Source organism: Tasmannia lanceolata, unplaced genomic scaffold (genome assembly GCF_043159265.1).
Source record: "Tasmannia lanceolata isolate RefF3 unplaced genomic scaffold, GAP_Taslan_0.1 ptg000023l, whole genome shotgun sequence".
NCBI lineage: Eukaryota > Viridiplantae > Streptophyta > Magnoliopsida > Canellales > Winteraceae > Tasmannia > Tasmannia lanceolata.
In genome coordinates this window covers 9,085,927-9,105,388 of record NW_027518700.1, presented here as the reverse complement: position 1 = coordinate 9,105,388, position 19,462 = coordinate 9,085,927, and the positions used below count along the sequence as shown (strand labels likewise).

The window sequence follows — 19,462 nt, the reverse complement described above, 5'->3', positions numbered from 1 at the left end:
CCTGTAACCAGTCCCCAAGCTTCTGGGACCAATATCGGAATGTGCGAAACCCACCCAAGTCCCAAAAAATTGGTCCTTGTGTGAATGCCAAAACAAGGTAGAAAGGAGGGTGCATTATTGAAAAAGGGGTTGTCCAAGGAGAGGAAGCAAGTAGCTGAATATATCATTTTTTTAAGGGTTGGCTTTTACCCAAACCACTTCCTGGTAGAATAAAAGAGTAGTCATAATCCCACTAGAAGGGGCTGTCTAAGAAAGAAAAGGAGGGGCAAATGTATCATTTCCCTTTTATTCTCCCATTGTTTCTACCCGGATCATCCCTTGTAGAGTAGAATGAGACAGTAGGCATAAATGCATAGAGCGGGCTGTCCATAGGGAGAAGCGGGGTCGAAATATCATTTCCATTTATAAGTTTATAACCCCTCTTGTTAGGGTTTGTAGGGGGGGGAGAGGCTTCATTGTTTTTTTCTTCTTTAGCAGAGAGATAGCAGGGAAAGAGAGAGGGAGGTTTGCCATCATTCGCCATTGTTACCGTCTCTTTCACACCAAGCCGCAACCATTGTCTCAACTCTGCTGCAACTCTGTCACCATCCATCATAGTAAGTGGACTCTATTTTCTAAAAATATTCAAAGTGGTATTTTTTATCCTTCCAAATGCACAAGCAGAACAAATTTCCAATGGAAAAGAATTTCAAACGCTTCGAGCATCAAACTAACTTACATTAGTATACTGACAAGAATAACATCTGTAGACAGACCCTCGGAATAATTGAATGAAACTCACACAGCTAAAGCGACCATATGATGTACAACGTTCATATATCATGTATACTAATAGGGATTTGCTAGGGAATTTCACAGAAGGGCATTTCACCTAGGGCCCGTTTGGTTGCCGAGAAGATTTTGATTTGGATTTCTCACATTTACAGCCCTTTTTGTATTGTAATTTGGATCGGATCAAATTCTTGGATTTCTAATTCAGCAGCTGACCGTAAAAAAAATCAGATTTCTAAATTTGTTGTGGAAATAAGAAATTGGAAATCCACAGATCTGGCAATTTCCTTCACCCTCTTAACTCCTCAACCTCTCCCCTCCACTAGGAAGTACCCCCTTTCCTCTCTGCCGGATCTATTCATTTTGTATTCAAAATTCAATTCCAAATCCAAATACAAAATGGGAGGTATCTAAATGGGCCCCTAAGGAATTTTGCAAAAAGGCATTTCACGCCTGACTTTTGCATTAGAGAACAGCCGCCTCAGATGAATTAAATGAATAAGACAAAATCTACTAAAAAGTGAGCCTCTGTGTCTGTTCTCTCATGCAAAGGTCAGCCGCGAAATGAATTTCCGCATCATCCATTTTACTATTCATAAAATGGATACAAGCACACGGTTGCCTAGATGCTCATCTATCACAAAGCAACCACCTCACTTCAGTGAGACTACCAGGCGCTTTTGAAAACTATGCATTGTACATCTAAAATGCATACAAAATGCAAAAAACTGACCGAGCTGTTTTGGTATGATGGAGAAGACAATGAAGAGCATAAATCTAGAGAGGGGCTCCGCTTACACCATGGGAGTGGATTTCTTAGATCAATGATTGCAGGATCTGATCTTGTTTCCATTAATACATGATGTTTGAGTTGGAGTTGGAAACTCCAGCTCAAACTCTTTCAATTTCGGCTGGGCAATGCCCCCTCCGCAACTAACCCTTTAGTGGGCTAGCTGTGATTCTCATTTTCTCTCATATGAGGCCATGTGGCTATCATCCAAACATCTCCCACTTGGCTACATTGGCTGAGTGAATTCCTTCTGTATGCCATTAATTCAGAGCAGTATAATTCAATGGCCTTACAAAAATTCTTTCTATCTGTGATATTTACCTCAAATTATTATATTTCTAAAGTCCCATTAAGCTCACATGGTAAAATTAAGTTTCCTCACAAATGCCTTTCGTCAAATGATTGGCAATCATATCACAGAGAGAGGTATATCACTTCCTTTAATTCCATGTTTTTCTATCATCTCTCTAATATAAAGATATTCCACGAGTATATGCTTTATTATATTAGTCCTTCAATAAAACCAAGATCCAAGTCGATAAAAAATCGTCCAATCCAAACACCATGAGTAGTCGCCATACTACAAGCTATGTACTCAACTTCCTGTATGTGTCTTGTCACACAGCCATGTCTTTTACTAGACTACGAAGCATCTGCACCTCCAAATATAAACATATGAGCAAAAGTGGATTTACAGCTATCTCTGTCACTTGCAAAACCGAAATCAGCATCAGAGATGATCCCAAGATCTGATATTGTTTCCATTCATATATGATGTTTGAGTTGGTTAGATGTGCTCCCCATTTTTCTCCGATGAGGCCATTTGACCATGATCCCAACCGAAAAATCGTAGAAAAACAAAACAGGCTAGCCTTGACAAATACGTCTACTAAAGCTTCACTTTTAGTCACTCTGATTGAACTACAATAACTGAACATTTATACATTCAGGCGTGCATTGCCTAAAAACATGGAGGAACTGGCTTGGACACCCACCACAGATGCGACTAATTTTTTTTCCCCTGGAATTTATCTAGAAACCCGGGGTCGGCACCTTGAATTTGATTGATGAAAGAAAATTACAAGAGGGAGAAATTCCACCTAACCACAACTTACATTTAATAGCGCTCCTAGCATTTATAGGAAGATCTTTCCACCGATTAAATGCTTTATTACATTTTCTTTTACAAGCATAATTTGCCAAGGAGTCAGCAGCTTGATTGGCTTCTCTATAGGGATGGGATATCCTAGGCTTCAGCTCCATGATCAGTGGTACCAGTTCTTGCCAATACAATTTAATGGTCCAAGGGGGAGTTTTGTTGTCTTTAAGTAAATCAATCGGAATCTTACTGTCTGATTCAATCCAGGTATTTGCGAACCCTAGCGCTTTGCAGTATCTGAGTCCATCCAACATGCTTCTTGCTTCTGCCTGCATATTAATGGATGTCATAGCTCGAAAGAATTGCCAAAAAACTTGAAAGATGCTACTAATTTCTACAAATTATTCTCTCTCTTGGTCACCCCTTCAGATAAGAAACGTGACCTTAATATTGTATACATTATGCACAAATCTCTCCTTGGTAATGATCTCTCTCTGATTGCTATAAACCCTTGAAACAAATGGTCAAAACCCTAGGCGAGAAAAGTTAAACCTTAAATGCCTACGCCCGGTGCGGATGATAAGGGAAATTTAGGTGGCCAGTATATCAGCTTATGGTGTAAGCCTCTACAATATTTTTTCAAAAAAGTACAATACGGCCCACACCATAGGATGACCCAAACTGTCCATTTGATGGACCACAAAATAAATAGTTTGTGCCCAAAAAAATTGTTAGCATGATCATATCCCTCCGATCTATATCTACAGCGGAACTGCATATTATTAAGGGATAATTACATTTACACCCCCTCTAGTTTCTGACACATCCACTTCAACTCCTATAGTTTAAAAAGTGACAAAGACATCCCCTCTAGTTTCGTTTTGTTTAAGGTTTGCCCCCTCAGTTGAAGGTTCGTCCATAGATTTGAGGGTTAGGATGATATGATGGAGCTGATTTTTTGGGCACACCCTATCTATGTCAGGACCCATCAAATGAACGCTTTGGATCATCCAAATAATGTGGGGGACGAACCTTCAGCTGAGGGGGCAAACCTTAAACAAAACGAAACTAGAGGAGATGTCTTTGTCACTTTTTAAACTATAGGGGTTGAAGTGGATGTGTCAGAAACTAGAGGGGGTGTAGATGTAATTATCTCTATTATTAAACCTCTATAGATCTGAGGTTTGGGATCATCCAATGCAAATGATTTTGGGAACACTGGCAACTTTAACACTCTTTGATGTCAAATCACATTAAATACTGGGGCGAATGCGTACTACAGGGGGTGGAAAATATTGCCCATGAGGTTTTTTTTTTTTTTTTTAGTGAACAATCTATCTACGTTGTGGCCCATCAAATGGACGGTTTGGATCAACTATAGTGTGGCCGTACAGTACCTTTTGAAAAATACCATGCTAATATGATACCACCACCCGATAAAGTGAAAGCTAGTCCCACCACAAAACCCTAACTCGTATACGTTTTGAGGAAAACCTCAGAACCCTAGTTTCATATCCCTGTCTCGGTACCATTTCTCATCATTTTCTCTATCTTAAGAATTTTCTTGCTAGAGTTAGAGAAAGATGGCGAAGAAGAGAAAGCATGTAGAAGTGGTTTCAGAAGCCACGAAAAAAGAAGAAATCGCTCCGCCTAGACCTAAACGGACGCTTATCGGCTGGAAAGATAAGGTCGATGAGAAAGATTCGGATTCTCCGATTTTTAGGAACAAAGAAAAGGTTTTGGTCACGTGTTCTCGTCGCATTCCTTATAGGTGATTTGAATTTTTTTTCTTTGTTAGCCTTTTTTTTTTTTTTTTCGTTGATGAACTTTTTATGCGAGTTTTTATGTATTTTTCAGATATAGGCATTTGATGTTGAATGTGGTCTCGCTTCTGCCCCATTGTAAGAAAGATAACAAAGTTGAATCGAAAGATAGTAAAGGGGCGATTCTGAATGAAATTGTTGAGCTCAGGGATTGCTCATTCTGCTTGTTTTTCGAGGTGAGACTTTTGATTTCTTTCTTATTGCTTTATTTTCTTCATGTATGGGTGAGTACTAGTAGCTACAGGCCTACAGTGATGAGTATTTTTGGTTGTACTATCTAAACTCAAGGTTTTAAATTTCGGGTTTCGGTCAACAGAGAAATCGAAATTGGTAATCCTCGAAACGTTACTTTATTTCGACAAAATGTCGGAAATTTCGTTTTCCTGAAATTTCAGGAAAATCCCATTAAAATATATATTTTATTCGCTATTTAATATTTCCCTAAAATTTCTGGCGAAGGCTGAAATTTCGGTAATTTCGCCCGAAATTTCAGCGTGAATAAAATATTGCTTTTTTTATTTCGTAAAATTTCGAATGAAATTTCAAAATTTCGGAGAAAATTTCGGTTTCGGTGAGGAACGAAACGCATTCTGAAACCGAAATTTAAAACCTTGATCTGAAGTAGTAGTAGTAGTAGTTCGACATTTCAATTGTTCTATTTATTGTCGTATGAAATTCTCTTATAGCAATTATAAATAATGAAATAAGGCCACGTTTGGAGGATTTAGATTTGGATTTCTGACATTTGCAGTTGAGATTTGGACCTGGATCGGATCCTTAGATTTCCAAATCAGCTACAACAGTGGGAAAAAAATCCGATTTTCAAATCTGTTATGCAAGAAATCAATATTTGTGGCAATTACCTTCACCCTTGCTGCTCCTCAACCCTGCTGCAGCAGCAGCCAAACATCCCTCCGTCCCTCTTGTACAACATCAGCATGAGGATGATTGATGTATTTTGTATGCAAAACTCAATCCAAATAGAAAAACATGAAGTATCCAAACGTGGCCTAAGGGTTCAACTGCAGGGACACCCGGATTGCAATTGGGTGCTATTTAGTATTTAGATTGCAATCCAAAAATTAGTGGTTCTGGTCTACCCACTCTTTGCCACTTGAAAACTACCATTTAGTGTCAAGAGACAATATTAAAACTTTCCACTCACCAGAAAGATTAGCCATTGCATTCTCAGAAACTTTCTTCTAGTCAGCACTGAATTGCGAAATCAATAGCAATTAAAACTTCAATATTTTTTTAAATTTCAAACTATTAAAGCTTCTATCAGTTTCACTTGTGATAATTCTTCCAATAATATGCACATTATGATTAGTTAAATCATTTAGGAAGCAGATATATCTTATTTTCATTGGTTGGTCTGTTAGTAGTGGACGCATCCAAACCATTGAGTTTTTGAGAAGAAGGGGTTTTTGGCTGATTGATCATTGTCCGTTATGTCTGGATGATGGAGAATCTATTGATCATTTGTTTATGCATTGAAAAGTAGTAAGGGTGATTTGGGGTTTAGTCTTGGTAAGATTTGGTATCCAATGGGTTTTCCTCCAATCAATCCCTATTCTTTTGGAATGTTGTGATTTTGTCCTGTGGAAAAAGAAAGGGAAGGTGTTGTGGAGAATTTGAATTTTAGCTCTTTGGTGGTCGGTATGGAAAGAAAGAAATGGTAGGGACTTTGATGGAAAAACCTGCTCAGCTTTCAGTATTTATCAGAGGGTTATTGCTCTATCTATTCAATGGGCGAAAAGTCTTCCAATGTTCAGATTCGTGTCGGCTTATGATTTGTGGGAAATATGGGATTTCATCTGTATGGAAGGGTTAAGAAGGCCAAAGACAATTCAAACGTGGGTTCCGCCGACCGTGGGTTTCTGCAAGCTAAATGTGGATGGAGCATCCTTCGGAAATCCGGGTTCGTCAGGTTTTGGTGGCCTGATGAGGGATCATGCAGGTGTTGTGGAGTGGGCGTTCTCTGGTCCGAATGGGATTTCTGATTCGTCAGAGGCTGAAGTCAAAGAAGCGTATTATGGTGTCCTTCACATTGAAAGACATGTCTTGGATAAGGTGATTGTGGAAGGAGATTCCTCCAATGTTATTAGATGGCTTGCTGGTAAAGCTCCTCATCCATGGAGATTTCTCAGCCTTATTGAGGAGGTATCGGATTGGGTGTCAAGATTGGAGATTTCTTTTACCCATGTTAAAAGATCAGCTAGTGAAGAAGCTGATGGTCTAGCTAAATCTGGGGTCATTAGGCAGGGTCTAGAGTGGTTCGATTATTCACCGCCCTAATTGTATTTTATTTGATGATTTTGTTTTTCTCTTCTTTCTTCTTTCCCTTTGTATTCTGAGGACCATCTTGGTTCCGTTTTATCAATATATTCCGCCATTTCAAAAAAATAAAAATAAAATGAAATCATTTGAGAGTTGAGACATTCTGCTAAACATTTGCCTCCTCTGATAATGTGATTACATTAGTAGTGCTGTGGAACGTATTAACTAAAGTAAATGATAAATATTTACCAATTATCTATGTGCACCTCATGTATGAAGTACTTGCATTTTTCCTTATGCTTTTGTTATGGCCTTGAATGGGGCATTTGGACATGTAGGCATACCTTACATTAGCATTTGGACTTTGTCCTGCTAACATGATTTGGACCAAGCCATATGCCTTTTGGGCTGCCACATGGTTTGGACCTGCCTTATCAACTCATCTTGTTTGCAAATGGCTCTATGGAATGCTCTGGATCACCTATGGTGCGATGTAGTCTCTAAGGCTCTATTTCTTTTGACGTAAATTTTTTTTTATGTTCATTTTTACAACATAAGACAAATTTATGTCCATTTTTACGTCGAAAGAAACGGAGCATAAGTGCACATCCTACTAAGTTGTTGGGGGTTCTTGTCAAATCACCCAAGAGGTATTTTGTTGGATTTATATGGGAAGCCATTAATCATCAAGCAGGAAATGTTAGACTCACCAACTTTTGGCCTTGTTTGGATTGCAAGAATTTTTTGAAAGACTTTGGAAAGGAAAAACATTTCTAGTATTTCCTGCTTTTCCATTGTTTAATTACACATGAAAAAAAATAACTTGAACTAGTGTGATTCAAGTTTTATTTGGAGGGACTTTCAGTTTATGATGATTTCCCTCTTAATAAGTTATAATCTTATCATTTCCCTCTAAAAATTTTCTGCCAAAAAGTTTTTCCTGCAATCTAAACAGGGCAAGTTACATCCAGCAGACAAATAAGTTATTTAGGGTCACACCTTTCTAACACAACGAATATAGTGTAGGTCCTAACTATACTCATTCTACATATTTGAATAAGTTAAAAGGTTGCATAATCCAGGCTCAGCTCTCATCCTTTAGTTGGCAGGGTTGCAATTGTGGTTGCAAGTCCAATTCTGCATTACATTTCAAGAAAGAAAGTTGGATGCATAATTCTTTTACCTTTTTTTAATGGAATCTACAAATGTAATTCTTTTACCACTTTTCAGTTAGTATTATTTTTCTTTTATGGATGACCTGTATTTGATTTTGTACTGAGCTTCATAATTGTACAAAATAGTACATGGTGGAATTTCAAAGTTAAAACTAGGTTATAGAAGCTGGAATTTCCACTAAATGGAGAAATCAGAATCAGACTAATGTTTTGTTTGTTTTCTCTTACGGTGATAACATACATTTTTTGTCCTTATTTCAGTGCAGGAAACTGAAAGATCTTTACCTCTGGATGGCCAAGTGCCCCAATGGACCATCTGTGAAATTCTTAGTCAATGCTGGTTGGTTCTTTTTCAATTTCAATTGCCATCATATTGAAACTTTTTAAGATATTAATTTCATGAGTTTCCCATTGTATTTTTTTGTACCAACTCGACATCTTATTGAGCCGTAAAATCTGGTTAGCTATGTATTCTCTTACGTTTTGCTTAAGTCATGTTTTTCTTCTTCCTATCAGTACATACAATGGAAGAGTTGAAGCTGACTGGCAATCATTTGAAAGGATCACGTCCACTCTTAACTTTCACGACCAATTTCGATAAAGCACCTCACTGGAAGCTTTTGAAAGAGTTAATCATACAGGCATGTTTGGTTTTTTGGTCTTTTGTTTTTTATATCTGGATTTGTTTCTCTTTGTTCTTTTACGAAGTATATGTATGTCCGTGTGGTTAATATGCTTGTCTGTATTGATAAATAAAAAAGAAGGGAGACACATTAATGGAACTATATTCAGTGGTATGTCACCTAGAACATTCGAGATGAGGCATGCCCCAATTACCCCAATTATTATTAAGGATAGTAGCATAGTGAGTAAAGTAGTGACATGCACTAATGGATCCTTTTCAAAGTACCTCTCAAAGCAATGTGTAATTTAGAAGTGGATCTTTTTGTTCAAGCATGTTTTTCATTAAGGAAGACAATCATTATATGGCATGGACCCACCACTATGTGTGGGGTGATCGAGGCCATGAATCTTGTTGACCATCACAAGTCCAGCTTATTGTCACTGATCCCATCCTCGTTGGATGAGTCTAGACCCTATACTAATGGTGATGAAAACGACACCCTTTAAACTTTAAAATGTCTTTTAGTCAATTGAATTTTGCAAATGGGATCTATATTCAGCATGGGACCTGGATCCATTGTATTGCCCTGTGATGGCCCATTAGATCGACGACCCTGATCACTAAACACATTTGCCACTTGAACATTTTATCATGGTTGTTTTGGGTAATCAAAATGAGATTGTCCTACTAGTTGATCTCAATTTAAAATTTTATATTCCATAACCTAGAATTTATGAGGTTTGAGTTGTTATTGTTGCTCTGATATTGGGTGTTTTATATGATGTAAGCCCTTATAGTCCCTTATTTTTCAAAAAGTACTATACGGAACGGACGATAGGATGATCCAAACCGTCCATATGATGGGCCACAACGTAAATAGGTTGTGCCCAAAAAATCATTTCTATAGGATGATCCCAACCCTCCGATCTATAGGGAACTGCATATTATGGAAACCCCTATAGATCGGAGGGTTGGGATCATCCTATGGAAATAATTTTTCTCGCACAACCTATTTACATTGTGGCCCATCATATGGACGGTTTGGATCATCCTATGATGCGTTCCGTACAGTACTTCTTGGAAAATACGGGACTATAAGGACTTACACCATATAAAATCTCCAATAAAAGATTGGTTGACACATTTTCAACCTATCAGTGTGTGGTGTGTATATATAAAGAGTTAGCTAAAGTATTGGCGGAACAGGTTTAAAAGATTTTGGGAAAGTGATTTTCATCAACCAAAGTGCCTTCATCCAAGGAAGACAGACAGATCTTTGATGGAGTTTTAATTGCTTTACTTTTTGAAGTCTAAACTACAAATGGGCTTGACAGGTTTTAGCATATTTTTATAGGTGACCTTATCTTTTTTTTATAATGGCACTATTCAGTTTAGCTAAACTTATTAGAAAAGTGTAATAAAAAGTTGAGTGCCATAATTAAAACACAGGAATGCCATTTATTGTTAGAGCTACAAGACACCTAGTCAGCAATGATTATACTTTGTTGACAAGTGTAAACAACACACCTCACATGGTTTTTTTTTTTAATAATAGCATTTTCACATTAGTTCAACTTGTTATTGTGGGACCTGATCCCGCAAGGGGGGATCGTGACGTAAGTGTTCCATTCTCAAATCCATGAAGATTTTCTCTAAAATCATTAATTTGGAATTCCAAGAGATGCATCTAGGAACTATATTGAAATTAGATCATCTAGGATATTTGTCCCGTAGTTTGCACATCAAGAGAGTTTAAATGAGCCTTTTAAAAGAACTTTAAATGAGTTAATCTTTTGATAAATACACTGCAAAAGAAAACCAATATATCTCCAGAAACTCAATTTTTATGAAAAAGACCAATGGTTTTCTTGAGATTCAAACCCGTTTATCATAAAAAATTCAAAAACCATATCAAAACTTAATAAAAACTCATGAAAATTTTTCTCTAACATACCAGTAATATATATTACTGGTTTGTAAGAAACATTCCGAAAATTATTAATTTTAGTATGGAAAATACTTACCGCACACAAAACGAAGCTTTGAGTATAAAACAGTGAAGAAAACAAATTTTTCAAAATTTTATTTCATGGAAAATTATAAATGTCTAAACACATGATCTGGAAAGTTTCACGAGTTTTCAAATCCATTTGATATTTATTAAAATTAAGCCAAGTTTAAAATAATTTAAAATAGGATCAAATAAATTCGAAAAATTCCGAAATTTCTTGAGAGATCTGGAAATATTTAAAAAAAAAAACTGGAAACCAAATTTCATCTAGTTTTGACTTTATTTGATTCTTTTTTTATTTATTTGTCGAGAAATAAACCTTTTTTGGGTTACCGTTCGAAAAAAAAACAAAAAATAAAACAAGTCAACCATGGCTGGAAATTGGATTTTCCAGAAGTTTTTGAATTTACTTTAATCTCAGAAAATACTTGTTTTAGAGAAACTCCAAAATTTACATGACTTGCTTTGAAAACCAAGTTTGAAACCCATATTGAAAGAAAATAAAAGAAAATTGATTTTTAATGGAGGAAAATTAATCTTCCAGTAAAAATCTCGAATTTAAAAGATTATGATTCATATTCCAACATACTAAAATTTCACCCAAAAATTCATCCATATAGACAATATATGAAAATAAATCCTAAAATCAATCATAAACATGCTTTTCTAAACCTAAGATTGAAAAGAGAAATAACACCTACCGTTGATCGCAAATCCTTGTTTCTAGGGTGTGTAAATCCGGGATAATTCACTTTGTCACACCCTTATAAACGTTGGAAAACCCCCGAAGAACAATCCAATAATCTCCAATATATAAGAAGAAATAATATTGAACTTTGAAGAAGATGAAGTGTGGAAGATGATCTCCACACCCCAATCAAGATGGGATGTTTTCCCAAGAAGGAGGCCAAGTTGAACGTTTTTGCCAGCCCCCCATTTAGGGTTTGGTCTGTTGTTTATATAGAAAATCAAGAGTTTGAATTGAATAAGAAGTTTCCTTTGTGAGGACTCCATATTTACTAAGTTTCCAAATATTTTGCTCTTTCTTTCCGTTACTTTCTCAAATAGAGTTGTTTTCTAATTAGGATTCCTTGCTAAGCAAGAATCCCATTCTAATTATACCAAAAGAGATATTTCAAGATTATTCTAGAGGCTTTCATATATGGGAAACACACCATTTTATGAAATATTTCTGTCCAAAAAGGACTGCCCAACTTTGGAACTTCTTTTTGACCTATTTAGAGGCAGAATTAGGAAAAGTCGTAAACTACAAAGTTGTAGCCCTTTGAAAGACCTTTCCAACACATATTTGTACTTTAAATTTGGCCAATCGGTTGAAGAGTTATGATAATTTAGTGGGTTGGAATTTCCATCTAAATGACACTGCCTGATTTTAAAGCTCGTTTTTGACTTGTTTCGTGGAAGAATCACGAGAAGTTGTAACTAGAAAGTTATAGCGCTTCTCGAGGCGTTTCCAACAAGTACAACTACGAATTTTCCGGATGAGTGATTAAAAAGTTATGGTCGTTTTAGTAACCTGACCATATTAGCCATTTTCTCTTTCTCATCTTTTATGAAATCCAACCCATTTCAAAGAATAATTCAAAATTTATAATGGTGGGCCCACACCATGTGATGCACATGGTGGGGTCCTACACACATGGCCTATCCTAATTAACCCCTTGGAAAAATCGTTTTTGCCCAAATGACCTCGTTTGATCACCACATATCAAAAAGTGACCAAAATGCCCTCAAACCGAATTGTCCTTGAAGGAGAAAGTTAAAAATGGAAAGTCTTCATGGTCAAACTTCTAAAATAGAAAGTTTTTAAGTTGGCTCCTTTTAGTGGGTGATATCAACAGGATCACTTGGAATCCCCTGAAAATGCCCAAAATGCCCTCGTCTCACAAAATTTCCAAATCAAGTGAAACCCCTGAGAAGTTCTAAATTTAGGAGGTTTTTAAAAATTCATGGAATCACTTAAGATTTCTCAGACACAACTTGATGGTCAAATGGAACACACTGGAAATGACCAAAATACCCCTGTAGTGCAAAAATTGATGAAAAATAGGGAAAATCCTGAGAAATTCCAAAAATATTAGGTTTTCCTACTTGATCGGAAACTTGAATTTTCATCTTCCGGAGGCCAATGGAACCCCCTAGAGACTTTTAGGACTGCGAATAAACTTCAAAACTCCGTAAAAATGTAAGAATACATAATCTAATGCGGAAGACCGACTCAAGACTCGATGAAACTTTCGAATCTCTCTCTTTTCAAAGCGTATCAAAATGGGGGTGTCAACAGTTATAAAAATAAAAAAAATAAAATAGTGCCACTATCAGCAATTCAGCATAAGTGAGTGCCATTCATTGTTATAGCTCTAGGAAACATCTTTATGCTTTGCTTTTTGGTGTTAGAAGTATATAAATTCAGATCTATTTCATTATTATTTAATTATTGAGGATCTATTTTCACCTTCTATAGTTCTTATGTTTTCCTTTGATCGACCTTGTACCATCGCGGGACAGAGAATCCATCTCGCGCAGGAGGAAGGCGTAGGCAGCGCCTCCCCAGTTGAAGTCCGCCAGCCTGCCGATGTGGTGGACTATACTCAAAAGGTACCGACTGACCCCGTTGCCTGTCGTAGTAAAAAGGGCTCGTCGCAGGAGGGATATCGGGAAGCTCATCGCCAATCGGTGATAGTATTTGTCGTTGTCTACTGCTAGTCCAATTGGCTACTGTGCAAACCAGCTGATTCGCACCATTGCACCAGAAGCGTAGGTGACTAGGATCGGCTTTCCGTCGGCGTCTAAGTCAGGCACACCGAGTGTTTGCCTGAGTATGCATAGATTACAAATCTGTATTGTTAGACTAGTATTTCAAAATTTCCTTTTTTATTATTAGAAATTTAAACTTTATCTATATAATTATTTATATTTGGATTTTTTCTATACTTGGGCATTTTCAAGTTTTCATCGAGTTTCCAAGTTAACTCTGTTTGGCCGACTTTCAAGTCGGTTTGAGTTTTCAAGATTTTGAACTATAGTAGGGAGAAAAGAAGACGTTGAGTAAAAGATATTATTTTATATAGGGTCATTTTAGACATTTTAGAAAACCTTGTTTGACAAAAAATTTACATTGGGGCATTTTAAGCATTTTAGAAAAAAACTTGACAAAATTATGTAATTACGAGCAATGTTACCTGGAACGCGGTTTGTTCCAGTATGGGAACGGGTAAGGGGTACGATGGTAGCCCAGTACGCTGTACGATGAGGGTATGCTATGTTTGTTCGCTATTGGGGTCGAGTCAGCTTGGAGCGCTAATTCAGACTCTGTCTCTCTCTGTCTCTGTCTCTGTCTCTCTCTCTCCGTGCGCGCGCACACACACATATAATTTCATATATTTTTACAAGTGTATCATTCCATAGTACACAATACACAAAATATACAAACCTCATTTATGTCATACATATTTTTTCAAAAAGAAAGTTCCCATTGGAATATATGAATAACCTTCCATAGTCCATACTACATCCATTTAATAATAATAATAAAGAAAACTCATGTATGCCCTACATATTATTTTCAAAAGGAAAGCTCTAGTTCCAATCCAACCCAAAATATATAAAATTTGTAGCTCTCTCTCCATCTCTCCCTTGGTCTATATGCATCTCTCTCTTTCTCTCCCGCGGGTCGCCGCGGATCGTCATTTTTGGCCATCCGGGTCGCTAGCGAACCACGTTTGGGATCGTGCAACCCCGGATCGCAGGTCGGAGTGCGGATGGCGAATCTGGTAACTATGTTTCAGAGTGGTCGGAGCTGTACAAAAGGCTGCAGGAGTTGTAAAAAAGTGGGTCGGGAATATCAGCTCTCCATGTAATATTATTGCCTTCAAGATCATAATCTCAACCCTCATCCAACAATTTTCCCTACCAGGAAAGTAATTAGATCTTGTGTTCCACAATCCTCATACATGCAATATGATATCTACAATTATTGATTTCCAGCAATTATTCACTATCAGTAAAGTAATTTATGTCCTGATTTCCATGACCATATGATGGTATACTGCAGCGCTAGGTTTGAGAATTGTAACACTGGAGTCAGGACAGGTTATCTACAATGTTGTCTATCCTCAACCTTGCTTTCCCACAGAAAATTTTGTTGCAGTTGTTCACTAGTCGCTTCATCAGTTATTTTATTTGTTGTTTAATTTGACCTGGTTCTATGTTTTCCTTATTTATTGGTCCAAAGTTGATGCGGCATCGTCCTTCCCACTAGAATTTGGATGTCTGACATCCTTATTTTTTTCCTTCCGATTGGTAGCGCTGTACTGACATCATCTTTTGTTGCAGATATTTGGAACACCGAAGGATCACAGAAAAGCTAAACCTTACCATGATCATGTCTTTGCCTTTTCAATCGTTGACGATCACATATGGTTTCGGAATTATCAGGTAATGTTATTAGGACCTAACATATTTATACAACTAACCGATGGTTCTCATTTATGATAGCCTGTCTGGTTAGCCACACAAACAGGCATGCATGCTTACTCCCTGAGCTGTTTGTGCTGGAGAATTTTTGTTCTTGAGGCTCCTAAAATGCAACCCAACTGCCCATTCTTTCATTTTGGGAGCTATACAGGAAAAATAAGGTTGTTGTTGAAGCTTTCTTGAAGATGATGACACTTGAAGTAGGTACAGGGCTTGTAGATGATTTGAGATGAGTATTGCACAAGCAGTAAATGCTTGTCCAATTAGCTTTTACTGTTTGATTCTGAGTTTGATGGGAGTTGATAATTTCTCGTAAATACTGGTTTAGTAATTTCTTGCACTTGACAATTCAGCGGGGAACTTCAGTTGCTAATCTACATTAGTTCTAGCTTGTTTTATACATATTTACGTTTGTATCAATGAATTTTATTTTAGAACCGTATTTTGTATATATATATATATATATATATATTTGTGAGCAGCTGCTCAAATAAGCTTATCTGAGCAGGAGATCACAAACACATGTGGAAATGGTTTCCTGGGGGGATCCAAAGCATTCATTTGAAAGGCCCTTCCATGGATAGGGTTGTACCAAAAATCAACCATTTAGGATCATCCTAACCCTGCCATTTGTGGAGGGAAAAAATGGGCAGAGAAACAGTGTGTCCATTTTCCCGTCCACCTTTAATTGGGTTAGGATGATCCTATATGGCTGATTTTTGGTACACACCCTATCAATGGAAGGGCTTTTCAAATGAATGCTTTGGATCATCCCAAAAATGTGCGCCGCATGAGTTTTTGAAGCAGCTGCTCAGATAAGCTATCTGAGCAGCTGCTTACAAACCATATTCTGTGTGTGTGTGTGTATTTTGAAAGATAACAATAAATTTATTCCCAAAATGAAGGTTCTTACAAAGATGGGGACAAGAGGTCCCACAAACACCCAATAGGGATTAACAAGGATGGTTAATCAGAAAGAGAACAATAATAAAAGAAAAAAAACATCCCTATCCATCAGCAATTTTCAGTAGAGGATGAAAGAAGGACACGCGTACGAGGGATTTCCACCCTCTCTTTCGCCAGTTCGTCGGCCCTAAAATTTTCCGACCTCCGATGAAAAAATTGTGGATGGATTACACGAATAAGATTTCTAATCTTGTCCAGTGTATTGTGCAATCGCCAAGGGCCGCCGCATCGACCAGATGCCCAGGCAATGGTATTAGCCGAATCACCTTCAATAATCAGTGGTCCCATGTTATTATCAACATACCATTGCAGGCCGAATAGAAGTGCGTTCGCCTCCGCTTCATTAGCATCACACACACCAATGTATCCGGGATAAGTCATGATCATATGACTCTCTCCATCTTTGATGATACTGCCAATACCTGCTCTGCCAGGTTTTCCTAGGGAGCTTCCGTCAAAATTAAGTTTGAACCAGCCATCAGGTGGCGGGTTCCATTTAGGCATAACCTGATGCAATGACCTTTTCTCCCTCCTTATCTTGAGCCACTGTCTCAGCACCTCCCCAGTAGGGTAAGGAATTCTGCCTTTGGTGCGAGACCATGCAATTATAGATAGTCGTATATCCAACACTATGTGCTGCCACGAGTTTGCCTTATCGTGAAAGATTCTGTGATTACGTTCCATCCATATTTTGATATATGTTCCTTGGTTTTGCAGATTTCCGTTCCTCACAATGAGACCGATAAAGTAGACCGTGGAGGTTTAGACAAAATGACCCTTGTAGAGGTTTGCAATAAGTTGTGTTTCTCAAGACTTTTTTTCCTGCTCAGAAATTCGATGTTAACTTGGAATTGGTCATGGACAGGTTGGTCCGAGGTTTTGTTTAAACCCAGTCAAGGTATTTGGTGGCAGTTTTGGTGGCCCTACATTGTATGAAAATCCATTCTATGTTTCTCCAAACCAGGTAGCTCTCACTCATTTTGTATTTTTATGCATGTAGATCTTTTTCCTCTTTTGATCTCTTATCCAGACTTTGTTTTGATTTTTTTTTGCTTTTGTCATGTTTAGCTTTGATTTTTTACCCTTAATTTTTACTTTGTTTCACTTTTGCTCTTGCTATTTCATTCATGTATTTCTTGTTATACTTGTCAAATTCAGATGCATGCCTTGCCTTGTTATTGTTAATCTTCTATGGACTGGGTTATGATTCTTTGTCAATGTGTTTTCAATATGATTGTTTTTATAGTTATTGACATGAAGAAGTTTCTATCTGTTGTGTTAGATCCGAGCACTGGAGAAGAAGAAAAAGGCTGGAAAGTATGCGAAGAAGATCAAAGCCAAAACAAGGAGGAAGATGCATGAACTATCGAATCCATTGGAGCCGGACGAGTTTGCGGATCTATGGAAGGAATGATAAGTTGAAGGTATTTAGTTGTGCTACAACATTCCTTCATCAGTTAAAACTTTATCTACATATGAGAAGCAGAATCTTGGTGCTTTAAATTTTGCGACGTGTTTGACATTTTGAATAGAAATCAAGCTTGACATTCTAGTCGAAAAATGCTATAAAGAAGTCACTTTTATGCTCCTTCTAAAAGACTCTCATTGGGTCCATTTCTTCCCTGTTTGGGTGACAACAACTGTAATATTGGCCAACTGCTGCTAAGAGTACCTTGAATGGATGATCCTACGTCCTTGATCCATCAAGTTCCATTTAGGGTTCGGCCAAGAAAAGCTAAACCGTTGATTTTTCCTAGTCCTTTTATCTTACCCATGCGATATCTGTCTGGTATGGGATTGAGCCCAGGTTCTACATGATAAGTAATTTTTATTCACATAGATATCCCCATAGATTTTAGAATTTATGCCAAGCATAGATTTTAGATTTTCCTTCATCATTAAACCTACGGCGCACCCACATGATGTGTGAGTTCATGTAGTCAAGGCCATTCCCATTTGACTGGTGTTTAACTTCTGTCTTGCATGTTAGAAGGCTGGTTTGAGACCTAGGGTTATGTTATCTTGTGGGTCTATTGTAGAAAAATCTGTGCTTGGCATTATGGTACCAAATAACGTATTACAAATCTACGATTGGTTACCAAATGATGTAATTTATACTAAAAATAAAGTCCAGAAGTCGATAGCGTCCATCTCTGAAGGCATTTCGCGGATGGGCTGTTGCATGTCAGAGCAGCCACGTAGCCTCACTTTTCAACAGATTTTGTCTCCATTCATGAAGTGGCTGCTCTGACATGCAACATCCCATTTGCGAAATGCCTTCTGAATTGGACGATAGCAAATCCCGTGTTACAATTATCAAATTTTTTGCAAATAATCGTGTGTTTAATTTCAAATGGGACATTAGCACCTCTTTGAAGAAAAGCGAGCCGTTCTTCATTTGCACACAAAATAAGAGGAAACTTGGACCATTTTTCATATCCAAACCAGGCAGTGTTTAGCAGCTTAATCGAGCAACAAAATCAAAAGAAATTGATTATGCATTTATAGATTTACAATGAAAGGCCAATGGCCGGATACATCATTTTGTTTATATGAAACTTTCATTTGGGAAAGCCTTCTTCTCTCTTTGTCGAGCAGCAACAACTTTTCTTTGACCGGCGCAGGAGACGTTAGCAATGCGCATTGCTTAGCTTATAAGTACGAGACTTGATATCTTGAACTGCATCAGTACCACAGCTGAATTACCAAAGACAACCAATGATTAACCACATTATGGGTCATTTCTCTTACATTCTAGTTCCAGTTTGTTGCAATGACTAAGAATAGGTGCACAACAACAAGCTAACTTCAGAATTCCCACTCCATTTCTAGAGTGCAAAATCATGAAATCTTAAAAATTTATTTGAATAGGGCATGTTTGGCTGCCGGTAACTTGTTTTCATGATAAATCGGTATCTATAAGTGGAGATGAGGCCGAAATCCTTCAAAATCATGAAACAAAATCTAGAAAATATGAAGAGCTACTGTTAAAAATCCAGAAAAGATCAACCCGGTTTTGAGTAGAGTTTTTTGTTTCTGGACTTTTAGCAGCTTCTTATCACCAGAAAGACTAGATTTCGGGATTTCATTTCCTGATTGAGGGATTTTGCCCTCATCTCTACATGGAGTTACCAGACACAGAGGATCACTTTTCAGCAGATTTTGTCATCATCCACGAGGTGGCTGGTTCCATGCTGGAAGTCATTCCAGTGGCGTAGGAAATGTGGAATCACAAAAATCATTTAATCGTGGAAGCAACTCTTTTTCGCTTTGCAAAAATCGACCTAAATAATTTCAGCATAATGAAAATTCAGGCTCAATTCTCAAAACTGAACTCCATTTCCATTATCTGAAGTTTAGAAAATGGTAACCAAACGCGCCCTTGATGAAAGGACTAATGCCTTTGCTGGGCTTCACAGTGGATG

At 37.5% G+C, this 19,462-nt stretch overlaps 1 protein-coding gene across 1 annotated transcript; it reads left to right on the top strand.

Annotated features, from left to right (window-relative positions):
• The first annotated feature begins 459 nt into the window (after positions 1–459).
• Positions 460–17,625, top strand: LOC143856200 (ribosome biogenesis protein BRX1 homolog 1-like). The gene is made up of 9 exons (XM_077366335.1): positions 460–596; positions 4,218–4,431; positions 4,518–4,659; positions 8,200–8,278; positions 8,455–8,579; positions 14,931–15,032; positions 16,755–16,823; positions 16,903–17,001; positions 17,320–17,625. The coding sequence occupies exons 2-9, from the start codon at positions 4,244–4,246 to the stop codon at positions 17,449–17,451; spliced, it is 936 nt and encodes a 311-aa protein (XP_077222450.1). The 5' UTR covers positions 460–596; positions 4,218–4,243; the 3' UTR covers positions 17,452–17,625.
• Positions 17,626–19,462: the final 1,837 nt, after the last annotated feature.

What these genes read in the sequence shown, in the direction of transcription:
- LOC143856200 (XM_077366335.1), top strand. Translation starts at nt 4,244, where the DNA reads ATGGCGAAGAAGAGAAAGCATGTAGAAGTGGTTTCAGAAGCCACGAAA. An exon ending in CATTCTGCTTGTTTTTCGAG is followed by an intron (nt 4,660 to 8,199) that starts GTGAGACTTTTG and finishes TCCTTATTTCAG; the next exon opens with TGCAGGAAACTGAAAGATCT. An exon ending in TCTATGTTTCTCCAAACCAG is followed by an intron (nt 17,002 to 17,319) that starts GTAGCTCTCACT and finishes CTGTTGTGTTAG; the next exon opens with ATCCGAGCACTGGAGAAGAA.